This window comes from Malania oleifera, chromosome 1, assembly GCF_029873635.1.
Source record: "Malania oleifera isolate guangnan ecotype guangnan chromosome 1, ASM2987363v1, whole genome shotgun sequence".
Classification (NCBI taxonomy): Eukaryota; Viridiplantae; Streptophyta; class Magnoliopsida; order Santalales; family Ximeniaceae; genus Malania; species Malania oleifera.
This window is the reverse complement of record NC_080417.1, coordinates 127,474,920-127,500,937: the sequence shown is the minus strand read 5'-3', so window position 1 is coordinate 127,500,937 and position 26,018 is coordinate 127,474,920. Positions and strand designations below refer to the sequence as shown.

Sequence of the window (26,018 nt, the reverse complement as noted above, 5' to 3'; positions counted from 1 at the left end):
TTGAGAGCCAATGGTGTCCCTTTCATGGTGTCAAGTGTTCCTTCCCTTCATTGATTTAATAGTAACACCTAAAAAGCAACCCTAGTTATAGAATAATTAAATCACAGAAGAGCCTGATCAATGGTCAGTGATTGATCACCAATTAAAACCCCACTTTCTTTCTCGCAATTGCATGGACTCCAATATCTTAAATCTTTCATCCTTTACTTGAGATCTCTTTTGGTTTTTTTTTGTGTTTTTGTTTTTTGTTCCCCTCACATTCATTCATATCTTGTGCCCTAAATAATGTAGATTTCCACTTGTGTTTGTGTGCTTATTTTATGGTCTTCTTTGTTGAGTAACCCTTTTCTATGGTATACATTTTTTTTTTCTCATTGAATCGCCATTAACATGGAGGTTTTAAGTTTTAATAACTGAAAATCATGTTAGATCTAATATATTCGTATACCTAATATATGTTGGACATGTAATAGGAGAAAAGATATTTATTAATAAAATTATTATTAAATAAAAATATAAATATTTATTAAAAGTTATGGCGTGAAAAGACTGTTATCCTTAAAGTTGATTATGTCTACTGAAAACATTTCTCAGTGCATAGTCACGACGTACTCGCCTCCAGAATTATTCAGTTGACTCAATTCGTGGACACTCACAAACACCAGAATTTTAAGAAGTATAGTGTCATTTAATTACCCAACAAAATATAAATCTCGAAAGCAAGTTGAATGTGTAGAGTTGTTTTTGAGAAAAAAAATGTATTTTGAAATGAATTTGGATGACAGTTTATATAAATAAAATTATTTATAACTTTCAACATCATAAATATGAAATGTTAAAATAGTAGTTAATATTTTAAAAATGTTAAAACTAACATATTAAATTTCACATATATTTAATCAAAATAATGTCAATGACTGTTATATAATATTTATTAAATAGATAATTTTTTCTTTAAAAAAAATTGAAAAACATAAAACCAATAATATATTCTCTCCTTTTTGCACCACAATACTAATTTTTCTTTCCTTTCCACTTTGCATAATTGATTTGATTAAAATAAAGAAAATGAAGTAATTATATGTAAAATCATATTTTGATTACTGTTTTACTATGTATTTTATTTTTTTCACTTTTTAAAATAATCAAACATAGAAAAAAAAAAAAAAAACATGGATTCATTAATTTTTTTATTGATATTTTTTAAACTTGGCCTAGTAAATGCCAATTTTGAGTTCACTAATTCTTCAAAGAAGTGGTGATTCATTTTCCCTTGGAAATATATAATTTATAGGAGGCTGCAATGACTAATACAGAATTCTTCCAAGGCCCCAGTACCATACTACAACGATTAATTTTATCTGATGTGACATAATAATTAAATAATTTGACTACAGACACTGAAATTTCATCCTTCGAAAAAGTAATAATGATTTTTTTATAAAAAAGTATTTTTGAGATATTATTTTTAAATCCACCATGAATGCGTCATGCCCAATTCTAAATTTTTGATGATGGGACAAATGATGCTCTAAAATGTAAATTATTAATTTTCCATGCCTAGTCTGTAAAATAAATAAAATATATATTCCCAAATTGTTCAATTTTACAAAAGGAAGATTACAATGGTATATATATATATATGATAACTCATAACTGAATTAACAACAGAATTAATAACTAAACTAACAATTCTAATACACCCCCTCAAGATGGAGATGGTGAGTCAAGATTTCACGTCGCTATCTTACGGTTAAATGATGAAAAAAGAACTCCATTGATGTGAAGCACAAATGGAGATGATCTATGGGAGGAGATGGCGATATCCAGAGCAGACAAGAAAGACAACAGTTGTTTTGCAATTTGAGATCTCACAGATGGAACCAAAGCATGCTTGGCAGCTTGCAAAGTTTGAATTTTTTTTTTCCATATTTTGAGAACATAAACAGTAATCCTGGAAAATCCCCAAAATCGTGCTCTTCCAATAACGCATCAAAATTTGATTGCAACTCCAAAACTCCTTCCATTGTTGGACAAAGCTGCTTTGTGTCATTCTTTCGAACACTTGTAGCACAATCAGCATTTTCCATAGAAGCAAAATGCACAAAAAACTCAGGTTCCATTGTGATTGTGTCATTTTTTCAAACACTTGGAGCACAATTAACATTTGTCATAGAAGCCGAATGTGCAGAAAACTCAGGTTTCACCATAGAAGTGGAAAAAGAAACAAAAAGATTGAAGAAAGAAATGAAAAAAAAAAAAAAATCCTTGGATACAAATAAAAATATATTGCCCAATGTTAATATTGGTTTCTATGTTTGAATTGATGAGAAGAGACATGAAATAAAAGAGTTACTTGCTCTTTAGTTTAAACTAAAAAATATTTTAATTTATTTAAAAATAATTATGAGTAGTTATAGAAACACCTTTTACATTTAAAAATTTCATTAAATTTGAGAATTTTCTTTTTTTAGTGTTAGAAATTCCACATTAAAATTTTGTCCTATACATGGAGACATATTTGTATATATTATATTGATTGACTTAATAATTTTTTTAGCATTATTGATGGATATAATAAAGTCAATATTAAAACACATCATTTTAAAAACAAATTATAAAACTTTGAGGTCTGAAAAATTGTAGTTAAAAAAATTTATGAGTGTTATTTTATCTTTACATTTTTTTTAACGATTGTAGATTATAAAAAGAGCTAAAAGCCAAAAGAAAAATAAAATATTTACTATATAAATGTTGAAATAAATAACAAATAATATTTTATAACTATTTTAACATTAAAAAATAAAATTTTCTATTAATTTCCCGTTGCGAGAGAGCCCAGAAATAAATTTGATTTCCCCTTTCCCACGAAGAATCGTCTTCAACGGCCCTGTTGTCTCTGTTTCTCTCTCTTACAGTCCCCTGCCCCTTCTCTTCTCTCTTTCCCGCTCGTCTTAACTACCCTTTCGTTCTTGCTCAGACTCTCTCTCTCTCGCTCGCTCGCTGTCTGCGCTCGACAACTGCTATTTTTGAAGATTGGCTGCGAAGAAAGAACTATCGTTCTGAAGCAGGACCGCTACTTCTGTGAACCGGAGCAAATGGAGTCCTCCGTCTCAGACTTCAAGGCCGCTCCTTTCTCTCTCCTCCTTCTCCTCTTCGTGGCCGCGATTAGTTGCTTCGCGCGTCTCGGATCTCACGCTCAACTTCTCCCTCTCGATGAAGGTAGTATCGATTTCTGTTTTCTTGTCTCATTTTGTTCCGGAAATAAATTTGTATGTTTGGTTTTCGAGAAATTTGTCGGTGCTGGTGTGTTGGGTTGAGAGAAGAGACGAAGTGCTTCACTTGTTTTTCTCTGTAACCAAACAAAGCGGAATCTACTTGTTCATCTGTGAAAATTCACACTGCCCCCTCTCTAGTGCTTCAAATAACCCGAAATCCACCGAACACAATTGATTATTCTCGGTATGTTAGTTATATGCGGTGCTTGCTGAGATTTCCTTCGAATGTTTTGATTGGCCTCGTTTTGGGATCCAAATTTATGGAATCAGGAAAAAAAAAAAAATTCCATGGGATTGAATGGGATCTCGGTTGCAATTTTCGAGCAACCCATCCAGTCGTAAACAAGAGAGGGACTAACAGAGGTTTTCACTTTCAGTTTTCGCGGTATTTGCTCTTCCATTGTCACGAAGACGAAGTTTTGTTACTGTTTTTTTTTAATCTTACATTTTCGTTAATTTAAACATTGTCGTTTTATATTTATGATATTTATGCACAACAACTCATAAATTTATATAATTAATGGAGAAGTTAGGGGATGGAAAGTTTTTAATTACTAATTTATCCATTATTGAACAAAATGGATGTTGAAAATTCCCCTTGCATCTCTTAACTAATAGTTTAAATTATTATATTATTATTAGAGTAAATTACACCATAAGTCCGTAAAGTTCCACGAAATTACACTTCGCTCCCTAAAGTTTCAAAATTTCAAATTAAGACCTTTATCTTTAAAATTTTAATTCCAGATTTTACTATTGTGAATATGAAAAATTAAAGAATTAAAATATTATAATTAAATTTTAGGGAGTCAATCACAGTTTAATTGAATTTTAGAAAGTTATGATGTAACTTATCCTTGCCATTATATATATTTTTAATTGCATTATTATTGCTGTGGTCATTTTCTCCTGTTGCCAGTAGCTAGCTTTGGACCTCACCAAGTCCTTTCCAGTGGGCTACCTTGTCTACTATTTTTAGCGGATGAGAAAATTATTTTGGTGACACAGTGGAATAAGAATTAACAAGTTGATAAGGACCAGTAACAAAATGATTGGACCCTGGGTTGTCTGTACCCATAAAACTAAAATAAAAAGTTGAAGGGATGAAGTGTGAACAGGCCTGAAACCAAATTGATTGGACCATTTTTATTTGCCAAATCAAATGCTGGGAAGCAAACGTCATCAACATATGCTGCTTTTGATCATGTTAGATTTATTTTCGTGTTTGATAACATAACCATGTGATTTGCAATAATATATTTTTTGTTGTCCATCAAAAGAGTGAATATAGCAAGAAGTTGGCTGGACTTGGGACTTGGATATGGGGATCAGATGGATTGGATTATTTATTGCAATAACTAATTACATATGAGACCTATTATTGCCAATTTATGGTATGCCAAACCCCTAGGCTCATTTGAGGTTGGTGAATGAAAAAATCAGAAAGCAACTATACATGAGGGTTATGGTTTTACTTCTGTGTTAGGACAGTGATCACAACTATTCTGCTGTGTTGTTTTTGAAACAGAGTGCTGGAAGAAAAACGAGACTCAAGCAAGAAAATGAGAATACTTCTTCTTATTCCACACATTAATACAATGCTATACATGCTGTATTTATAACCAGATAAAAAGAAAGATCAAGAAGAAAAACAGAAGAAGAAAGAAAAGAAGAAACAGAAAGATAAACAGAAAACAGAATATAGCAAACTAACTAAGGTTCTGTAATAGTCCCCCTCAAGATGATGCGTAGATATTCTGCACATTCATCTTGGATAAAAGTACTTCAAAATTCTTAGAGCCTAAAGGCTTGGTCATCAAATCTGCAACCTGATAAGCAGAAGGAACATGTAGAGTGGTAATAAGACCCTTTTGTAATTTCTCACGAACCAAATGACAGTCAATTTCAATATGTTTCGTACGTTCATGATAGACTGGATTGGCTGCTATATGAAGAACTGCTTGGTTATCACAGAATAAAAGAGCTGGTTGATGATGTTGGTGATGTAAGTCAGCAAGTAAAGCTTTGATCCAGATGATTTCGCAGACTGTAAATGCCATGGATCTATATTCAGCCTCTGCTGAAGATCGTGAGATCGTGTGTTGCTTCTTAGATTTCCAAGATACAAGAGAATCCCCAATAAAAATGCAATAGCCACTTATTGATCTTCGAGTATCAAGACAACTTGCCCAGTCTGAATCTGAAAAAGCTTTAATATGAACCTTTGATGAAGAAGGAAAAAATAAACCTTGTCCAGGAGCTGATTTAAGATATCTCAAAATTCTCATAGCAGCTTGTAAATGGGGCAATCGAGGGTTATCTAGAAATTGACTAAGATGATTAACAGCAAAAGTAATGTGAGGTCTGGTGTGAGTCAAATACAATAATCTACCAATGAGTCTTCTATAAGCAGAAACATCATCTATCAATTCACCATCATCTTTAGATAACTTTGTATGAGTATCCATAGGAAATAGAACTGGTTTAGCAGCAAGTAAACCAGACTCTGAAATGAGTTCCAAGCAATATTTTCTTTGAGATAAAGAAATACCCTTATGTGATCTAGCTATTTTTAAACCAAGAAAAAACTTTAACGGCCCCAAATCCTTCAACTTGAACTCAGCACTCAGAGAACTTTTAACCTTCTCAAGAGCAGCTGTATCACTACCGGCAAGTAGGATATCATCAACATAAAGCAACAAGACAACAAAAGAACCTCCTTCTTGCTTGGTAAACAAAGAATAATCAGCCTTTGACTGTGAGAAACCCATTGTAAACAACACAGAAGTGAATTTAGAGTTCCATTGTCTTGAAGCTTGCTTCAAGCCATATAAAGATCTTTGCAATTTACATACCCTTTTGTCCCCCTTGCTGAGATAACCTGGAGGAGGCTTCATAAAAACTTCCTCGTCTAATTCCCCATATAGGAATGCATTATTAAAATCTAGATGAAAGATATGCCAATTATATATTGCAGCAAGTGATAAAACACATCTCGTAGTGACCATCTTTGCAACAGGTGAGAAAGTCTCAAAATAATCTAAGCCTTCCATTTGAGTATAACCTTTGGCAACAAGTCGTGCCTTGTGTCTCTCTATTGAACCATCAGAGTTATATTTAGTTTTATATACCCACTTACAACCTATAGGAGTTTTATTAGGTGGCAGTGTAGTAAGAACCCAAGTGTTATTCATTTCTAAAGCAGATAATTCTGCAGACATAGCAGCTTTCCAATGAGCATGTTGAACAACTTGGTGATAAAATGAAGGTTCAAAATCAGAAGAAATAGCAATAGAAAAAACTCTATGTGAGTCAGATAATTTAGAGTAAGAAAGGACATCAGATATACTATGTTTATTACCTGAAACAGGAGTAGGATCCCTGGTAGAGGATTGAGAAGTAGAGGTAGCTAGGTTGCAATGATAGGATTGCAAATAACCAAGCATTCTGTGCTGTCGAGTTGATTTTCTCAAAGGTGGAAATTGATTTTCATCATGTAAAGGTAAATCTTTATTAAGTGGAACAACTGGAATAGGAGGAGAAATTACTGAATGCAATGGTTCAGGATGAGTTATATTCTCACTATAATTTGAAACTGGTTTTGGAAGAACTAAAGAACTTTCTGAAGTGATATTTGACTGAGAAGAAATGTCATGTCCAAAAAACTTATTGAAACCATATACAAAAGGAAATATTGATTCATGAAAAATGACATCTCTAGAAACAAAGAATGTTTGCTGGTCCAAATCATAAAGTTTGTAGCCCTTTATGCCAAATGGGTATCCTATAAACATACATCTTCTTGCCCTTGGAGAAAATTTTGATCTGTTTTTGGTAAGTGTTGATGCATAACATAAGCAACCAAAAACTTTTAAATGATTATATGCTGGAACTGAGTTGTATAAAATTTCATGTGGAGATTTGTTATTCAAAATGAAAGATGGAATTCTATTAATAAGATAAGTTGCAGTAAGTACACATTCTCCCCAGAAAATTAAAGGTATGTTTGATTGAAATTTTAATGCTCTTGCTACATTTAATATATGTTGATGTTTTCTCTCAACTATAGAATTTTGTTGAGGGGTTTCTACACATGATACTTGATGCAAAATTCCTTTTGATTTAAAAAAATTGTCATTTTGAATTCTAAACCATTGTTAGATCTTACACATCTAATTTTTATATGAAATTGTGTTTCAACTTGATTGTAAAAAGCAATAAAAATATGTTGAACTTTAGATTTTGTTTTCATTAAGTAGATCCAAGAAAATCTAGAATGATCATCCACTAAGGTAAGAAAATATTTAGAACCATTATGAGTTGGAACAGAAAAAGGCCCCCATATATCAGCATGCACAAGATTGAAAGAAAAACTTTTATTATATGAATGAATCTCAAAAGGAAGCCTTTTCTGTTTGGCTAGAGGACAAACTGTACAATGATCAACAAGTTTGTGTGAAAAACTAATATCTGATACATTTCTTGAAAGAAAAAACAATCGAGACATAGAAGGATGTCCTAATCTACTATGCCAGATTTTAGAATTTGTGACAGAATTCACAATCTTTGATTTTGGTGAAAACTCAACAGCATGAACACTTGATTGCTGTAATATGTATAACCCAGCAGATTTCCTAGCAATCCCAATCATCTTCCATGGGGTATATTCCTGAATAAAACAAACATCAGGTAAGAAAATAACAGTGCATTTCTGAGATGAAACAAGCTTGCTAACCGAAAGCAAATTATAAGAGAAAGATGGTACACAAAGTGTTGTGTCGGGCACCTAACTTGTGCCAAACACCAATACTACAACTATTGCTATTGAATATAAAAGAAATTAAAGCAATGCAGAAACTAATAATCAAGCAATAAAAAGAACAAGACAAGAAATTTACGAGGTTCGGTATAGAATTACCTACGTCCTCGGGCGCCGATGATCAATCCACTACTTCTTGACAAAGTATAACTTTTAGGTGTATTTTACAAATGAAGAGTTGAGCTCTTTATATAGCTTCAACCTCAAGTCTAAAAAACACTTCTCTCCAATGTGGGACAAGTAATATAAAAAATTCAAAACCACCTTTTGTACTAAGGTGGAAGTATTCTACCAATGTGGGACAAAAAAACAACAAATCTCCACCTTGACGATAACTTCAACAAAATTTTCAGTCACTAATATTTTCTGGAGTTCCACATCATCGGCGCCTTCCAAAAATACTCAGATTTGCAGGATATTGATCAAATCCAAACAATGTTTGAACTTGATTGTTGTCACAATCTTGGTCAACATATCTGCGGGATTTTCAGTTGTAGCAATCTTCTGAAGAAGTATCTTGCCTCCATCAATAATATTTTGCATAAAATGAAGCCGAACGTCGATGTGCTTCGTTCGTGCATGGTAGACTTGGTTCTTTGCCAAGTGAATTAACACTTTGACTATCACAGAACACAACAATCTGCTTCTGTACAACTCTCAAATTTTCAAGTAAACCCTGCAACCAAATAGCTTCCTTAACAGCCTCTGAAGCTGCCATGTACTCTGCTTCTGTTGTAGACAAAGCAATGGTAGACTGTAAGGTAGACCTCCAACTCACTGGACCATTAGCAAATGTAAAAATATATCCAGTAGTTGATCGACGTTTATCCAAATCACCCGCAAAATCCGAATCCACATATCCAACAACACGTTGATCAATAGTATTATTTTTCTCAAATACTATGCCAATATCAATCGTATTCATAATATATCTTAAAATCCATTTCACAGCTTGCCAATGTCCTTTACCCGGATCATGCATATACCTACTCACCATACTAACAGCTTGTGAAATATCAGGTCTAGTACAAACCATTGCATACATCAGACTACCAACAACACTTGCATAAGGAACCTGTGACATATACTTTCGTTCCTCATTTGATTTAGGAGATAAAGCAGCACTAAGTTTGAAATGAGGAGCAAGAGGAGTGCTTACTTGTTTTGACTGCTTAGACATGCCAAAACTCGGTACTACCTTCTTCAAATACTGTTTCTGAGACAAACTAACTCTTCCTCTCATTCTGTCTCTGCGAATCTCCATGCCAAGTATCTTCTTTGCTTCAGTAAGATCTTTCATCTCAAACTCTTGATTTAACTGACTTTTCAACTTGTTGATTTCTTCCCTATTCTTTGAAGCGATCAACATATCATCAACATACAAGAGTAAATAAATAAAAGATCCATTTTGTAGTCTGCGAAAATAAACACAATGATCATGTTTATTTCTTATGTACTTCTGACCCATCATAAACTGATGAAATCGTTTGTACCACTGTCTTGGAGACTGTTTTAAACCATACAACGATTTACCCAGTTTACATACCCAATTTTCTTTTCCAACAACCTGAAATCCATCTGGCTGAGTCATATAGATTTCCTCTTCCAAATCACCATGTAAAAATGCAGTTTTTACATCGAGTTGAACTAGTTCAAGATCAAATTGTACTACCAAAGCCAACAAAATTCGAATGGAAGAATGTTTAACAACTGGAGAAAATACCTCATTATAATCAATGCCTTCATTCTGTGCGTAGCCCTTAGCTACCACTCTAGCTTTGAAGTGAACATTATTTGCATCTGGAAATCCTTCTTTCTTTACATAAACCCATTTACAACCAATTGCTTTCTTACCCTTGGGTAGCTGGGCTAGCTCTCAAGTCTGATTCTAATGAAGAGATTGCATTTCTTCATCCATTGCTTTTTTCCACTTGTCTGTTTCAGAGTTCCTCATTGCTTCTTTGAAAGTGTAAGGAACATTATCATCCACAACTGGAAGTGCATAGGTCACCATATCAGTATACCGAATAGGTTTTCAAATTTCTCGTCTTGGCCTTTGAGAAACAATTGATTCTTGTTGCTGTGAAGATTCTCGAATTGAAATCTCCTCTTCTTGTACACTATTCTCCACCGTAACTGGAGAGTTAACTTGTGTAGTCTCATTTCTCACTGGGTTTCCCAAAATTGTCTCAACCTCCACCTGTTGTTGAGTACCACTGGTCTTCTCTTCAACTTGTGACTCCTTGCGTATTGTTTTCTTCATCATCGCAAGTTCATCAAAAGTTACGTCTCTACTTAAAATCATTTTTTTCGTCTCTAGACACCAAAGACGGTATCCTTTGACTCCTGCACTTATCCCCAAGAATATTGCTTTCTTGGCTCTTGGATCCAACTTAGATTCTTTAACATGATAATAAGCCATAGTGCCAAATACATGTAAAGAATCATAATCACTAGCAGGCTTTCCAGACCATACCTCATAGGGTGTTTTTCCCCCTATTGCAAATGATGGTAGACGATTAATGAAATGACACGCGTATCTTACAGCCTCAGCCCAAAACCTTTTGTCTAACCCAGCATTAGACAACATACATCGAACTTTCTCCAGCAAAGTCCGATTCATGCGCTCTACCACCCCATTCTGCTGTGGTGTATTTCGAACTGTGAAGTGTCGAGCAATACCTTCATCCTGATATACCTTCATAAATGGGTCACTTGTGTATTCACCACCATTATCTGATCTGAGCCGTTTAATCTTTTTGCTAGTTTGAGTTTCAACTAGTTTTTTCCACTTAAGGAAAATATCACACACTTCATTTTTATGCTTCATAGAATACACCCAAACTCTTCTAGAAAAATCATCAACAAAAGTGACAAAATAATGCATACCACCCAATGAAGCCGTTTTTGTGGGCCCCCATACATCTGTATGGATGTAGTCTAAAATATCTTCAGTCTGGTGGATTGCTGTGCCAAATTTCACTCTAGTTTGTTTTCCCAGAATGCAATGCTCACAAAATTCAAGTTTGCACACCTTTGCACCTTTTAACAAACCTCGCTTTGCTAATTGTTGCAAAGATTTTTCTCCTGCATGTGCTAATCACATATGCCATAACTTGGTTGTATCTAAACCTGCATCTTTCTCAGAAACAACAGCTGCTGAGCTAATAACTGTACTACCTTGTAAATAATACAAGTTATTTTTCCTTATTCCTTTCATCACCACCAGCGCACCTGATTTAATCTTTAAGGTTCCATCTTTCAAAGTGATAGTGAACCCTCTAGATTCTAAGGCACCCAATGAAATCAGATTCTTCTTTAGGCTTGGAACATACCTAACATCAGTCAAGGTCTTAATAGTTCCATCTTGACATTTCAACTGTATTGATCCTATTCCAGTTGTTTTACAAGTATTATCATTTCCCATAAAAACAACCCCACCATCTAATTCTTCAAAATTAGAAAACCATTCCCTATTGGGACACATGTGATATGAACAACCAGAATCCAAAATCCACTCACCAAAATAATGTGACGAAGATGTTCCAACAAGAAAAAAATCTGACTCACTTCTATCATTATTGGCTATATTGGCATTAGAATGTGCTTTGCCCTTATTCTTCTGCTGTAATTTAGCGCAATCTTTCTTCCAATGCCCTCTCTCACGACAAAAAGCGCATTCATCTTTAGCAGGTCTCCCACGAGATTTACTCCTCCCATGAGATTTACTCTTCCTTCCAGGCATATGACTTTGAGAACGTCCCCTTATTGTTAGTGCTTCTGCTGTTTCCTTATGGACCCTCTGATCTTTCTTTCTGCATTCAGTACTAATCAATGTAGTACAAACAGCATCATAAGTAATTTTATCTTTCCCATACAATAAAGTGGTGGTCAAATGTTCATACTCATCAGGGAGAGAATTTAGTAACAATATGGCTTTATCCTCATCTTTCACCTTTTCATCCAAATTTAACAAATCGGCCAAAATTTTATTGAAAGCATTTATGTGGTCATTAATCGAAATACCTAATTGATATTGGAAGCGAAACAATTTCTTTTTCAAATAGAGCCGATTTTCCAGACTCTTGGTCATAAATGTATCTTCTAATGTCTTCCACAATTTCTTTGCAGATGTCTCCCTCATAACACAATATTTCTGATTTTTGGCGAGAAATAGACGAATCGTACCACATGCCTGACGATTGATCTTTTCCCAATCTTTGTCACCCTTATCTACCGGTTTATCATCCAAAGCAATATCTAGTTCTTGTTGATACAAGATGTCCATCACTTCACATTGCCACATACCAAAATTATTGGTACCATCAAATTTCTCCACCTCAAACCGAGCATTAGCTATCGTCTTCGATGATGATGTTGAAGCCGAAGGGGTTGGAGTTCGTGTGGATAGAGTTTCTTCTACTGCTGCACTAGTTTCTGCTATCTTCTATATATTCAATAGCAACCAACAAAGTAAAAGGCCTAGGATGAATAGTATGTACTAACTGTGTCTACTCTGATTTATCCTATGAAATTCCACTTTAACCAGGCCGACCTCCAGGGAGTGACTGAGCCGCAATGGTCTCTGAGCACTCGGTAGACAAGGTCTTTCTTAGGCATCAAACGTGGAATCAAGGATCCTAACAGAGGAACACCTCCGTATCAACACTATTCAACCTAGCTCTGATACCAATTGTTGTGTCGGGCACCCCACTTGTGCCAAATACCAATACTACAACTATTGCTATTGAATATAAAAACAACAATACTACAACTATTGCTATTGAATATAAAAGAAATTAAAGCAATGTAGAAACTAATAATAAAGCAATAAAAAGAACAAGACAAGAAATTTACGAGGTTCGGTATAGAATTACCTACGTCCTCGGGCGCCGATGATCAATCCACTACTTCTTGACAAAGTACAACTTTTAGGTGTGTTTTACAAATTAAGAGTTGAGCTCTTTATATAACTTCAACCTCATGTCTAAAAAACACTTCTCTCCAATGTGGGACAAATAATATAAAAAATTCAAAACCACCTTTTATACTAAGGTAGAAGTATTCTACCAATGTGGGACAAAAAAACAACACAAAGTACATCTTTGAGGATTAAATTTTCAGATAATTTGACTGTACCAAGATGAGTGACTGGTACAGTATTTCCATTTGGAAGTATAACAGTGGTATTTAAAGATTTTGTTATGGAAGTAAAAAAATTAATGGAATGAACAATGTGATCTGTAGCACCAGTGTCTACAATCCAATGATTCTGAGATATTGATGAACAACTTGAAGAAAAACTTGAAAGAACCATACCTTGAGTGTTGTTTTGTGAAGGAATATTAGAAACAACATTGGCTGCTTGATGATGGATGGTTTCATTAGATTGTGAGTGGATTAAGGCTAACAATTTCTGACAATCCTCTTGAGAGAAAGGCAACTTATTATGAGATTCAAAGGTTGTATCAATAGATTGGCTTGTGACTTGATTAATTGATGGAGACTTTCCTTTCTGCCGAGAAGTAAATTTAAATCCTTGAGGATAGCCATGTATCTTGTAACACTTATCAACCGTATGATTGTTCAATCCACAATGAGTGCAAAATATTTTGGCTCTCCTTTGCTGCTGATTTCCAGGAACAAATTTGTAACCTGATGAATTTGCTTCTTGCATTTTACTCATGAAAGCAACATTGTCAATTACCCCAGTTTTGCTGATTTCTCTTTGTTTCTCTTCTTGAACCATTAAGGAAAAAATTTTGTCTATTCCTGGTAAAGGTTCCATCATCAAAATCTGCCCTCTAACATGAGAAAAAACTTCATTCAATCCCACCAAGAACTGAATAACATGTTGTTTATCTTGATATTTCAAATACTCCCGAATAGCATCACAAGTACAGGTTCTTAAAACACCACAAGAACAAGTGGGAATTTGATTATAATCAGCCAAATCATCCCATAAAGACTTGAATTTTGTATAGTAATCTCTTACCGACATATCTTCTTGAGTTAGTATTGATAAATCTTTCTGAAGTTGGAAAATTCTTGGCCCATTTCCCTGTGTAAATCTGTTCTTGAGATCTTGCCACATATCTTTGGCTGTTTTGGAGCAAATGATGCTGGCTCCAATTTCTCTTGACACTGAGCTGATGATCCAAGAAGACACCATATTATTGCATCTTTCCCATAAAGCAATCGAAGCATCTGTTGTTGATGGTTGAGTTATTGTACCATTCACAAACCCAATTTTATTCTTTGCCTTCAAAGCCATCATCATGGATCTGCTCCATGTATGATAATTCTCCCCAGTGAGGACATTGGAAACTAGCATTGTACCTGGAGAATCACCACTCTGCAAGTGGTACGGATTTTCTTCAATTGTATTATTCATTGAAATAGAAGAAGTGGACATGGCAGTGGCTCTTTTCAGTTTTCTTGCTCTGATACCATGAAACAGAGTGCTGGAAGAAAAATGAGACTCAAGCAAGAAAATGAGAATACTTCTTCTTATTCCACACATTAATACAATGCTATACATGCTGTATTTATAACCAGATAAAAAGAAAGATCAAGAAGAAAAACAGAAGAAGAAAGAAAAGAAGAAACAGAAAGATAAACAGAAAACAGAATATAGCAAACTAACTAAAAAACTAAGGTTCTGTAATAGTTTTTTCCGTACTTGATATTATAAGATTTTGTTCTAACAAAAGTTACATGGAGATTTAAACTCATAACATCATTATTATTTGGTGTTATTTTGTTTTTGATATCCTTTTTCTAGCTATTGTGCTGTTATTGGTAGTCTTTTCCTTTTTTCGCTGTGTGCATCTATTATAAGTTCATATGACTAACCAGTGTATCTTCCTGCTTCTTGTGCATAACAGTGTGGACTCTCCAAAACATATCCACAAAGTTAAACGTCCCTAATTGGAGCTTCAACCAAAATTCTTGCAGAGAGGGCCATTCTCTAAACGTGACACATAGTAATACCAGTTTGAGCAATATCACATGTGACTGCTCTTTTGACAAAAATACTGTTTGCCATGTCAAAACTATGTAAGTTCTTTTTTATCCTCGTCTTACTTTTCCTTTAAGAAACACGCCCTCGCACACGCTAGCACATGCACTTTGTAAGGGCATATGTTCATGTGAACACATGTAAATAATGTTACATTCGAGGATTATGTTTTTCTTGCTCAGGGTGGGGTGAGAAGTATTGGTGTGATTAGCAAAAAACCTATACTAAACTGTGAAAATTTCTTCAAATTCTATTTAAAACCATAAATTTTGTCAGCCCCAGTGATGTACGACATCAACTGAAATTCGAAAACAAAGAAAAGAAGATAATGAGAATAGAGACTGCAGAAGGCAGAACAAATAACAGTGAAGAAATTAAGGACAGCTGGGAGTTAGAGAAGAGTAGAACTAGAGAGAAATTGGATAGAACCGAACAGAGATAGGCAGGAGGGAGGAGGAAGGAGAAGAAGAGGAAGAAGGAAAGGAGAGGGAGAGTGCACTGGAGAGAGACAGAGAGAGGAAAACTGACAGGGAATTCTCAAATCAGGTCGCTAACTGTTCCATATAATAAACAATCACGCTACTAATACGCCCAATACTACAAGTGTACAACTAACACAAATAATTTAAAATAGACCAACTGAAAAAGAAAATTACAGAATAACCCCAAAGTACTTAAAAACACACGAAATAAGCCTAAATTAACTAAAGTTCTAAAATATCCATGTTTACTAGTTTAAAACAAAATCCTTGATTTCTAAATATTCCTACCAAATATAGTTGTCTAGAATTAGTTGCAAGCTATCCTCTATCAGCCAGCCCCCTTAAATATGGAGGACCAAGTGGTAAAACTGTGTACTAATAGGCAAGGTCTTAAATTTTGATTTCGACTCATATTTCGAATCTCCAAAAGTCCGAAAATTTCGATTTTGATTTGAAAAAATAATGGAAATTAGTAGTAAAGCATGGAATTCTTTGTGAAACTTTAGAATTGGTTAACAAACATAATAATTTAAGTTTTAGGACTAATATATTACATATTAAATACATCTATGTTTTGTAGGAGTTGGAAAAGTTGTAAAATAGTACGTGTATCAAACATATTTATAAAATAATGCACATTAAACATATTCAATTAATACAAATGAAATTCATAAATCATTTAAATATTATTTATTATACAAATAATGATAATTTAGACATGAATGGTTAAATAAAATATTACTGTAAGTTTAGTTTTTCATATAATTTCAAAAGCACTTGTAATAATCTTTTGTTTTGATAAAATAAATTAAAAGAGAAATTTCACTTCACTCCTAAATCTCTCATTTGAATTCCGACGAAATTTTATTGTATGGTTAAAATTCCAACAAGTTTTGCTAAAATTTTGAGTTTTCGATAAATTTCGGATGATTTGTTGAGATTTCGACGGAAATTATGCAAGATAGAAATCAACTGCCATTTCGATTTTGAGGGTGATGGAAATCGGAAATTTCGACAAAAATTTCTACAATTTCATGGAAATTTAAGACCATGCTGATAGGAAAGAAATATAAATTTAAATGAACAATCTATGCCCCAATATCATGGAAATAATTTTTAACCCTTACTTGTGCTTCTGCACACGTGTCGAAGGGCAGCTTACATTTCATATGACTTTGTGGCCAGAATTCCACTTTCATTGTTAATATGTGGCTGATTAATTCCGGACTGCCAAAAGATCTAATTATTTCATTTGCTCATCCGCTAATCGTTATTTTTTCTTTTTAATAAAACATTCCTGCTTGGATCGTAGCTGGCTGAAGGGTCTCAACTTAAGTGGAGTTTTTCCTGCAGAATTTGGAGATCTTAGTTACCTACAAGAAATGTAAGTGGACCATTTTTTTTTTTCATTGAAAAGTCCAATGACTTGTTCATTTTATTTCCATTAATTTGTTTCATTTATTAATTAGATACACTTGGAGTATGAATTTTAATTCCTTATTGAAGATATTTGGTTGCTCATGAGTTCCAATTCACACCCTTAGGAAGCCCATAATGACTGATAATATTTAATGAGTTCCTATAAAAAAAAACACTTGTCAAGTCTTTTTTGTAATCTCAGCACTTTCCAGCAGAGACGTTTCATGTTGAAGTTTTTAATAGTCTAGTTTTATTTATTTATTTATTTTTATTTTTTTAATATAAGTGACTCCAGGATGCAACAATACTACCCACTTTCATGTTGAAGTTTTGTTTAAAGGATTATGGACTGCATGAATTCCTTTGCACATATTTTGATTTCCATAGATTTGCAAATTTAATTGATTGCACCATTAGCTCACAAGACACATTATAATGAAGAGAAAGAGAACAAGCTAAATTGTTGCATATTTTGTGAATGCAGCGATCTCACTTACAACTATATTAGTGGCTCAATTCCTGCGAGTTTGTCTAAGACCTCTCTCACTAGTATGTAAGTATTTTTTACAACTTTATCTAATATTTTTTTTGAGCATATATATTTTTTTAATTGAAAACTTGTCTTTCAGTGGCTCATTGAACAGTTTTATAGTTGGAAAATTTGTAACTATTGATACATTTACAGATCCATTTTGGGAAACCGCATTAGTGGTTCAATTCCTAAGGAAATTGGGGACATTGCTACTCTTCAGCATCTGTAAGTATTGATATTAGGTTCTATGCTTGCATGGGCTATGAAGGGCAGTTGATCTTGTTCATAATCTAGTTGTCTTTTCCAGTGTTTTGGAAGATAATCAGCTTAGTGGATCGCTTCCTGAAAATCTTGGAAATTTGAGGCGCTTGATCAGACTGTAAGACTACCATCCTGAAAAGAAAATAAAAATAAATAAAAGGATTACTCTTCATTCTTCCACTTCGGCCTTTTTTTTTTTTAAGCTTTGAATTATTTTCTCAAATTATTTCTGTTCTCTTCGCATCATGTGCTGAAATGCAATGGCAATGCAAATAAGTTATTTATTATGCATTTCATTTTGTGGTTTGTGTAATGAATTTACATGGATGTGGAACAGTGTTAAGAGATAAATAAGAAAAACAATAGGACTTGGCGGAGTGCATTCTGGGTTTCTTGGCTACTCAGTTTATTTGGTTGGAAAAAATGAGTTGAGCATTAACATTTCAATTGATGCCATGATGTTAGTAATTTAACTGCTCACTGATTATCTTCATTAACTTTGTTTTGAGAGAATATTACTATGAGGCAGGAAACTGAGGCTTGTACTAACGCTTCTTTCAATATTTAATTACACACAACTGCCTTCATTTACTTCATGGTAGGATACTATTGTTGGGGCAGAAGTCTGATTTTTTAAGCAGGATCTATTAATGGTCAGCACTATAATGGCGACTCAGAGTGAGGGACTCTTAAAATTGGTTCACTGGCAGGGAAATAAAGATAGAGGTTTATTATAGATCCTTGACCAGTTTTAGGTTTGTTTTCTCTAGGAACAGCAAACCTGTGTTTAATTATCTGAAAGAAGGATTAAAAGAGCAGCATTCAAAATGAGGAAGTACAGGGTGCACCATAACAGAGCTTTGAAAATGAAAACTTACTATAAATGCTGAGTTTAGATGAAAATCCTTCCCTGGTTATATTCAATAATTACAAGGACTAGAGCCTCGTTCTTCTTTACGCTGACATCGCTCTTCTTTTGGTCATGGCTGCCTAAAGAAAAAGAGATTCTTATTCTCATTTTAGCTCACTAAATTAAGTTTTACTTTTGTGATGTTTCAATTTCATATACAGTGAATTAAGGCTCATTAATCTAACTCCATGACTCAAAATTGTTGCCCAATAATTGACTTTTTTAATGAAAAATCCCCGAAACATGGGATGAGAGTGTGTAACAAATGGACGTAGCTATGAATGAATATTATTTGTGTTGTGATAGTCGTTGCATTTAAGTATTGGCTAGAGACTATACTATGGAAAAAAAAGAACTACTTTAATGGCAACAAAATGGTTTCCTTTCTTTTATTAGATTCTTAATTAATTCCTTAATAGTGAGATTGAAATGTATGCATCTTTTATTACTATGATTCGTAGAGAATTGTTTCTGCATTATTACTTTAAGTAATAATTTCTATAAGTTTTATGCTGAGGGAATTTTTGACACTGTTTCTTACATTTACAGCCATCTCTCTGCAAACAATTTTACGGGAACAATACCAGATACATTTAGAAACTTGAAGAACCTGACGGATTTGTAAGTGATTTGGTTGTATGGACTTGCCATTTTTTTTAATATGCAAATCCCTGAACTTGCATGCCATTGCCATTTGCAGTAGGGTTGATGGGAATCAATTGTCTGGGAAAATACCAGATTTGATTGGGAGTTGGACAAAATTAGAAAGACTGTGAGTACCGTTCTTCTTGTCAACTTCTTTCACTATTTCCCCTTGGAGAACTATAATGCAGGCCTACAAAAAAATTTGGAACTTATTTAAGTCTTTTCTTCAACGAACTGTTAATCTGTGGCAGAGATATTCAAGGCACATCCATGGAGGGCCCCATTCCTTCTACCATATCTTCTCTAACAAATTTAACCCAATTGTGAGCTCCTCTCTGCTCTTTGATAATTGTTGTAGTCAGTATAGCAATCTCATGCATGGTTACACAGAAAATTTAGAAAAATGAAGCAAATATTTTATTTGGTATCTTTTGATTTTCAGGATGATATCTGATTTGAAAGGATCGAGTTCTAGATTCCCTGATTTGCGGGCTATGAAAAACATTAAATATCTGTAAGTTGAATACGGATATACTTTCCTGAAAGGTGCTATTGTAATATTATATGACCGTTATTTGATTGTTCAGTTATTCTAAGCAGCTGTTTTATATATGTGGGGCAGGACACTCAGAAATTGCTTGATCAACGATTCAATCCCAAGATACATTGGACATTTGACAACTCTAAAACGTTTGTAAGTTGATGTAGATCAATTTTTTTGATAGATAAAATGAGATGTCGTTGCATTTCACCAAAGGGGTTCCAATCCAATGACAAAAACAAGGAAGAAGAAACAGGCACCTAATATGACAAGTGAAAAGAATCGATGAGATCAATGATAGTTTGACTGTTCACAATAATGCTGCTTATTGACCCAAAATACGGCATTTTAATCCAATTTTCCTTTACTCCGGTGACTGACAGTTCTGTGGCCTCAAAATCCCTTTGTTAGGAGAGAATGCTTTATTTTAGCAGTCAGGTGGTGTGAGATGGGTGTTTTTGTCCTCCATGTGCTATTGTTGTTAATATATAAAGAGGGCCGACTTGGAGCTGTACATTGGCTCCAGGAGACTGCTGACTGATCTTCTCCCTCTAATTTCTTCTTCTCTTCACTCCTTCTAATCCTACGCACTTTATTTCTCTTAATTTGAAACTTCAATTAATTGCAGATTTGCAAGATGGGGTTTCAGCACTGAACTTCTTAAAACCTGATTAATCTGGCTTAGTTGCTGGTACTTCCCTTCTTTTCTCTCCTCGTTAACTCTTAAATAGAGAATTCTTTAGGGTTTCATCTCCTCTTCTCAGCCTTGAGCAACTCTTGTGGATGTTGAGTGGCTCATGGTGGTTTGCTGATGTAAAGACAGCCAATACTGTTTCTTGCAGCTGGTGTTGCTGTTCTGATGCTTCCTCTGATTGGTTCTGGAGTGATGGTATTGTTATGATGCTGTGAGTGTACACAATCTCCTTGTCATGCCTGCATATGCTTGTAGCTGCTGCCAGGTTGTTTATGAGTGTCCGCACTGCCATTTAAGTGCCTGTTGTTGGGTCCAGCCCACATAAGTAAATAAAAAAAAAAAAAAAGGGAAGCCCATTAGGGCAATTAAAGGAGGCGGCAGTGTGGAGTGCTGCCACAGAGATAAAAAAAAAAAAAAAAAAAAATTGAGCGCCGCAACAGTGAAAAAGAAGTGTGTGTGGCAGCGGTAGTGTGTTGTGCAGTCTTTATCAATTCGATGATCGGAAGGTCTTTTGTGATCCGATTTTGCTAAAATTTGGAGAGCACGTTTAGAATTTGTCAACCATCGATCTAGACGGTGGAGATCTATTTCAGAGTTTTGGAGGACCTGATTTTGTAGTACTAATAGTAACTGCGTTCGGGTGATTTTTTCCGCTCATTCTTATTTTATCACAATCCTTTTGGGAATCCTTTTTGCTCTAAGTTTGTGAGCATTTTTTGTGATTGTACTGTTGTAATTTTTGCCTTTATTATAGTGAAAAATTTATTGGGTCTCATAGGCCCCGTGATTTTTACCCTTCACATTAGAGGGGTTTTCAACGTTAAAATCGTGGTGTGTGATTTATTATTATTGTTGGTTGGTTATTGTTGCTCTTCACAGATTTAATTTTGGGAAAGATTTATCTGCTGTGCTAGTTGTCTTGTTACCTTCCCAACAAGTGGTATCAGAGCTTGGTTCATATAAAATATGGAAGACAACGTAGGTACTATGTGCAAGCTCACAACTCAAAATTATTCAATTTGGAAACCAAAGATGGAGTATATTCTTTATTGTAAGGATTTATTTGATCCGATTGTGTTGGATAGCAATAAGCCGGAAAAACAAATTGAAGCTGACTAGAAGAAAATGCATAGGAAAACAGTTGGCAAAATCGTACAGTGGGTGGATAATAGTGTTCTTCATCATGTAGCTCAAGAGACAGATGCTAAAATACTGTGGAAGAAGTTGGAGAGTCTTTATAAGAGAAAGACTGCTCATAACAAAGCTTTTGCAATTAGAAAGCTTGTAAAAATAAAGCTTAGAGAAGGAAAATCTGTTACTCAGTATTTGAGCGATTTCCAGAATTTGGTAAACTAGTTAACCAACATGAAGATGATTTTAGATGATGAACTACAAGCTTTGTTGCTATTAAGTTCTTTGCCAGATAGTTGGGAGACTCTTGTAGTATCTCTTAGCAACTCAGCCCCAAACAGTGTGTTGACCCTGTTGTTTGTTAAAGATAACTTGTTTAATGAAGATACTAGAAGGAAAGAAATGGGTACAGATAATACCGAGGAGTGGCTCTTGACAATATGAGGCCCTAGGCGAATGATTTAATTAGGGGCCCTTAATATTTTGTTTAATTTTTATTTTTATTTAAAATTAATTTTTCTAGGTACATCAAGTAATTTTAGCTGCACTGCATGTGTACTCCATCCACCAAACACGTGAATTCCATGAAACTAACAGAGATGGAGAATGGTGAATGCATGCATGGGGATGGGGTAACAAATTGAGAAATGAACAGTTAAATTAAATCCCAGGGCTGGAAAGAGAGAGAGAGGCTATGCGCAGGTCTATAATCTATATATACATATAGGCGCATAGGCTTTATTGTGTGCAGGGGTACTGAGTATTGACACAGTAGCTAGTAGGTATAAATAATGTTAACATTATTATATTAAAAAAAAATTTCGGGGCCCCTAAAATAGCAAGCACCTCAAATGTAATGATGAGCTGGCCCTAATAATACCCAGGTACTTGTTACAGAAGATAGGGGGAGAAGCTGATACAAAAATGAAAGGGGTAGAAGTAAAAGTAGAAGCAAGTCAAGGTCAAGATTTAAAAATCTTGAGTGTCATTATTGTGGTAAAAATAGTCATATCAAGAAGTACTGTTACAAGTGAAAGAGAGAAAATAAAAGTAACAGTGACAAACAAGAAAAGAAGGATCAGGATAATAATGATCGTGTTGCCACTACTATTGGAGATGATTTGATTCTTGCTTATGATGATAATGTAATTAGTGTTATTTGTAATGAAATTAGTTGGGTGGTTGACAGTGGTGCCTCTTTTTTCACTTGACATCAAGGAAGTATTTCTTCAGTTCATTTACTTTCGGTGACTTTGGAGTTTCTGAAGATGGGAAACGATGTTGTGGTACCGATAGTTGGCACTGGAACTGTTTCCTTAAAGACCAACAATGGAACATAATTGGTACTCAATAATGTCAGACATGCTCCTAGTGTTCGTCTGCATTTGATCTCTGCTGGAAGACTTGATGATGATGGATATTGCAACTTCTTTGGTAATGGACAATGGAGACTTACCAAATTTAATTTAATTGTGGTCCAAGGTAACAAATTTTCTAATTTATATTTTATGAATGCTTCTATTTGCTTGAATTCTTTGAACGCAGTTGATAGCGATATCACATCAGAGTTATGGCACAAGCGACTCAATCACATAAGTGAGAAAGGACTCGATTGCTTGGCCAAGAAGAATTTGGTGTCAGGCTTAAGTGGTGCAAAACTAAAAAGATGTGTTCACTATTTGACCGGGAAGTAGAAAAAGGTTTCATTTAAGAGTTATCCTCCTTCCAAAAAAACAAAGTTACTTATGTTGATTCATTCAGATGTTTGTGGCCCAATGAAGGTAAGGACACTTCGTGGTGCATTTTATTTTGTTACTTTTATTGATGATCATTCAAAAAAGCTTTGGGTTTATGCTTTGAAATCCAAAGATCGGGTGCTTGATATGTTTAAAGATTTTCAGGCTTTAGTTGAGAGAGAGACAAGAAAGAAGATAAAATGTATTCGCACTGATAATGGTGGTGAGTATTGTGGTCCATTTGATGTGTATTGTAGACAATAGGGCATCCGACATCAGAAGACACCTCCTAAGACTCCTCAGTTGAATGGTTTGGCAGAAAGGATGAACAGAACACTGGTAGAGAGAGTCAGATGTTTGCTTTTAGAAGCAAAACAACCTGGATCATTTTGCGGTGAGGCATTATATACTGTTGTTCATGTAATTAACTTGTCTCATTTTGTTGTGCTGCAGATTGATGTCCCTGACAGAATTTGGTATGAGAAGGATGTTTCCTATGACCATCTACGTGTTTTTACAGCCTTTGTTCAAGTGCCTAAAGATGAAAAGTCCAAGTTAGATGTCAAGGCAAGGCAATGCATTTTTATTGGGTATGGTCAAGATGAGTTTGGTTATAAGTTTTATGATCCAGTGGAAAAGAAACTTGTGAGAAGCCGTGATCTAGTATTCATGGAGGATCAAACCATTGAAGACATTGGCAAGACAGAAAATTCTCAGTTTCAGGATAGTGATGGCTCAGTTGACTTGGATCCGATTCCTTCTAAAAATTTTCCTGATATAGTTGAGATTGGCAATCGGTATGATACTGAGGCAGATGAGATTGGCAATCGGTATGATACTGAGGCAGATGCTCAAAATGATCATGTGGTGGAAGATCACAAAACTGTTGATGAGGAAGTACTTCGACTATTGAACCACCTACAACTTCACTCAGGAGGTCTACCAAAGATCGACAGCCCTCCACAAGATATCCTATAGGTGACTATGTTCTTCTAACTGATGAGGGAAAACCATCGTGTTATGAAAAAGCCATTGAAAGTGAGTAGAAGCAACAATGGTTTAGTGCAATGGAAGATGAAATGAAATCTCTATATGACAACCACACTTTTGAGTTGGTTAAATTGCCTAAAGGTAAGAGAGCTTTGAAAAATTGGTGGGTCTATAGATTAAAACAGGAAGACGACTTCAGACCATTGTATATTTGTTCAAAAATTATCTAATGATCTTTTCATTATTTTGTTGCTTTATGTTGATGACATGCTCATTATTGCTCACAATGCTTCTAGAATTGACAGGTTAAAGCACGTGTTGAGCAAGTCTTTTACCATGAAAGACTTGGGACCAACGAAAATGGCCCAATGTACCGCTGATTTGAAACTTTGTTAGTTTCTGAAAAACTTGTTCTGATTAGCTATACAGATTCAGACATGGCTAGAGATTCGGACTCAAGGAAATCTACTTTAGGTTATTTGATTACCTTTGTAGGGGGAGCTGTGTCTTGGCAATCCAGGTTGCAGAAATATGTTGCTTTGTCCACTATAGAAGCTGAGTTCATTGCAGCTACTGAGGCTAGTAAAGAGTTAATGTGGGTAAAGAAATTGGTTCATGAACTTAAATTCACTCAGAAAAGGTATGTGTTATTTTGTGATAACCAAAGTGCTATTCATCTCAGTAAGAATTCAACCTTTCATGGTAAATCAAAGCATATTGATGTTAGATTTTATTGGATTCGAGATGTTTTGGATTCCAAGTTTCTTGAACTTGAGAAGATCCACACTGATAAGAATGTTGCTGATTTGATGACAAAGGTGGTGCCTCGTGCGAAGCTTGAGTTATGTGCCGAGGCAGCCGGTATCAAAATTGTTTGATAATCTTAATGAATGTCTCCTTCCTCTTATGGGTTGGAGGGGAAGATTTGTAGGGTCCAACCACATAAGTAAAAAACAAAAAAAACAAAAAAAAAAAGGGGAAGCCCATGTGCTTGAAGCCCATTAGGGCAATTAAAGGAGGCGGCAATGTGGAGTGCCGCCTCAGAGAGAGAGAGAAAAAATAAATAAAAATTGGAGCACCGCAATAGTGAAAAAGAAGTGTGTGTGGCAGTGTGTGAGGCAGCAGTAGTGTGTTGTGCAATCTTTATCAACTCGACGATTGGAATGTCTTTTGTGATCCGATTTTGCTAAAATTTGGAGAGCATGTTCGAGATTTTGTTGACCTTCAATCTGGATGGTGGAGATCTTTTTCAGAGCTTTGGAGGACCTGATTTTGTTGTACTGACAGTAACTGTGTTTGGGTGACTTCTTTCCGCTCATTCTTATTTTATCGCAATCCTTTTGGGAATCCTTTTTGCTCTAAGTTTGTGAGCATTTTTGGTAATTGTACTGCTGTAATTTTTGCCTCTATTATAGTGGAAATTTTATTGGGTCTCATAGGCCCCGTGGTTTTTACCCTTCACATTGGAGGGGTTTTTCATGTTAAGATCGTGGTGTTCCTATTGTGGTGTGTGATTTATTATTATTGTTGGTTGGTTATTGTTGTTCGTCACAGATTTA

General features: G+C 34.8%; 1 protein-coding gene across 3 annotated transcripts in view; it reads left to right on the top strand.

The window, feature by feature from the left end:
• The first annotated feature begins 2,834 nt into the window (after positions 1–2,834).
• LOC131151034 (probable LRR receptor-like serine/threonine-protein kinase At1g53440) overlaps positions 2,835–26,018 on the top strand; it is a 53,090-nt gene continuing 29,906 nt past the window's right edge. Inside the window, exons 1-11 of one of the 3 annotated variants that reach the window (XM_058102208.1) lie at positions 2,835–3,222; positions 14,985–15,156; positions 16,913–16,984; positions 17,504–17,572; positions 17,705–17,776; positions 17,859–17,930; positions 19,272–19,343; positions 19,423–19,494; positions 19,619–19,690; positions 19,810–19,881; positions 19,990–20,061. In XM_058102208.1, the coding sequence (XP_057958191.1) occupies positions 3,099–3,222; positions 14,985–15,156; positions 16,913–16,984; positions 17,504–17,572; positions 17,705–17,776; positions 17,859–17,930; positions 19,272–19,343; positions 19,423–19,494; positions 19,619–19,690; positions 19,810–19,881; positions 19,990–20,061 (941 nt within the window). In that variant the 5' untranslated portion in view covers positions 2,835–3,098. The remainder of the gene's footprint in view (positions 3,223–14,984; positions 15,157–16,912; positions 16,985–17,503; positions 17,573–17,704; positions 17,777–17,858; positions 17,931–19,271; positions 19,344–19,422; positions 19,495–19,618; positions 19,691–19,809; positions 19,882–19,989; positions 20,062–26,018) is intronic. The other 2 variants (XM_058102223.1, XM_058102215.1) reach the window with 2 other exon arrangements.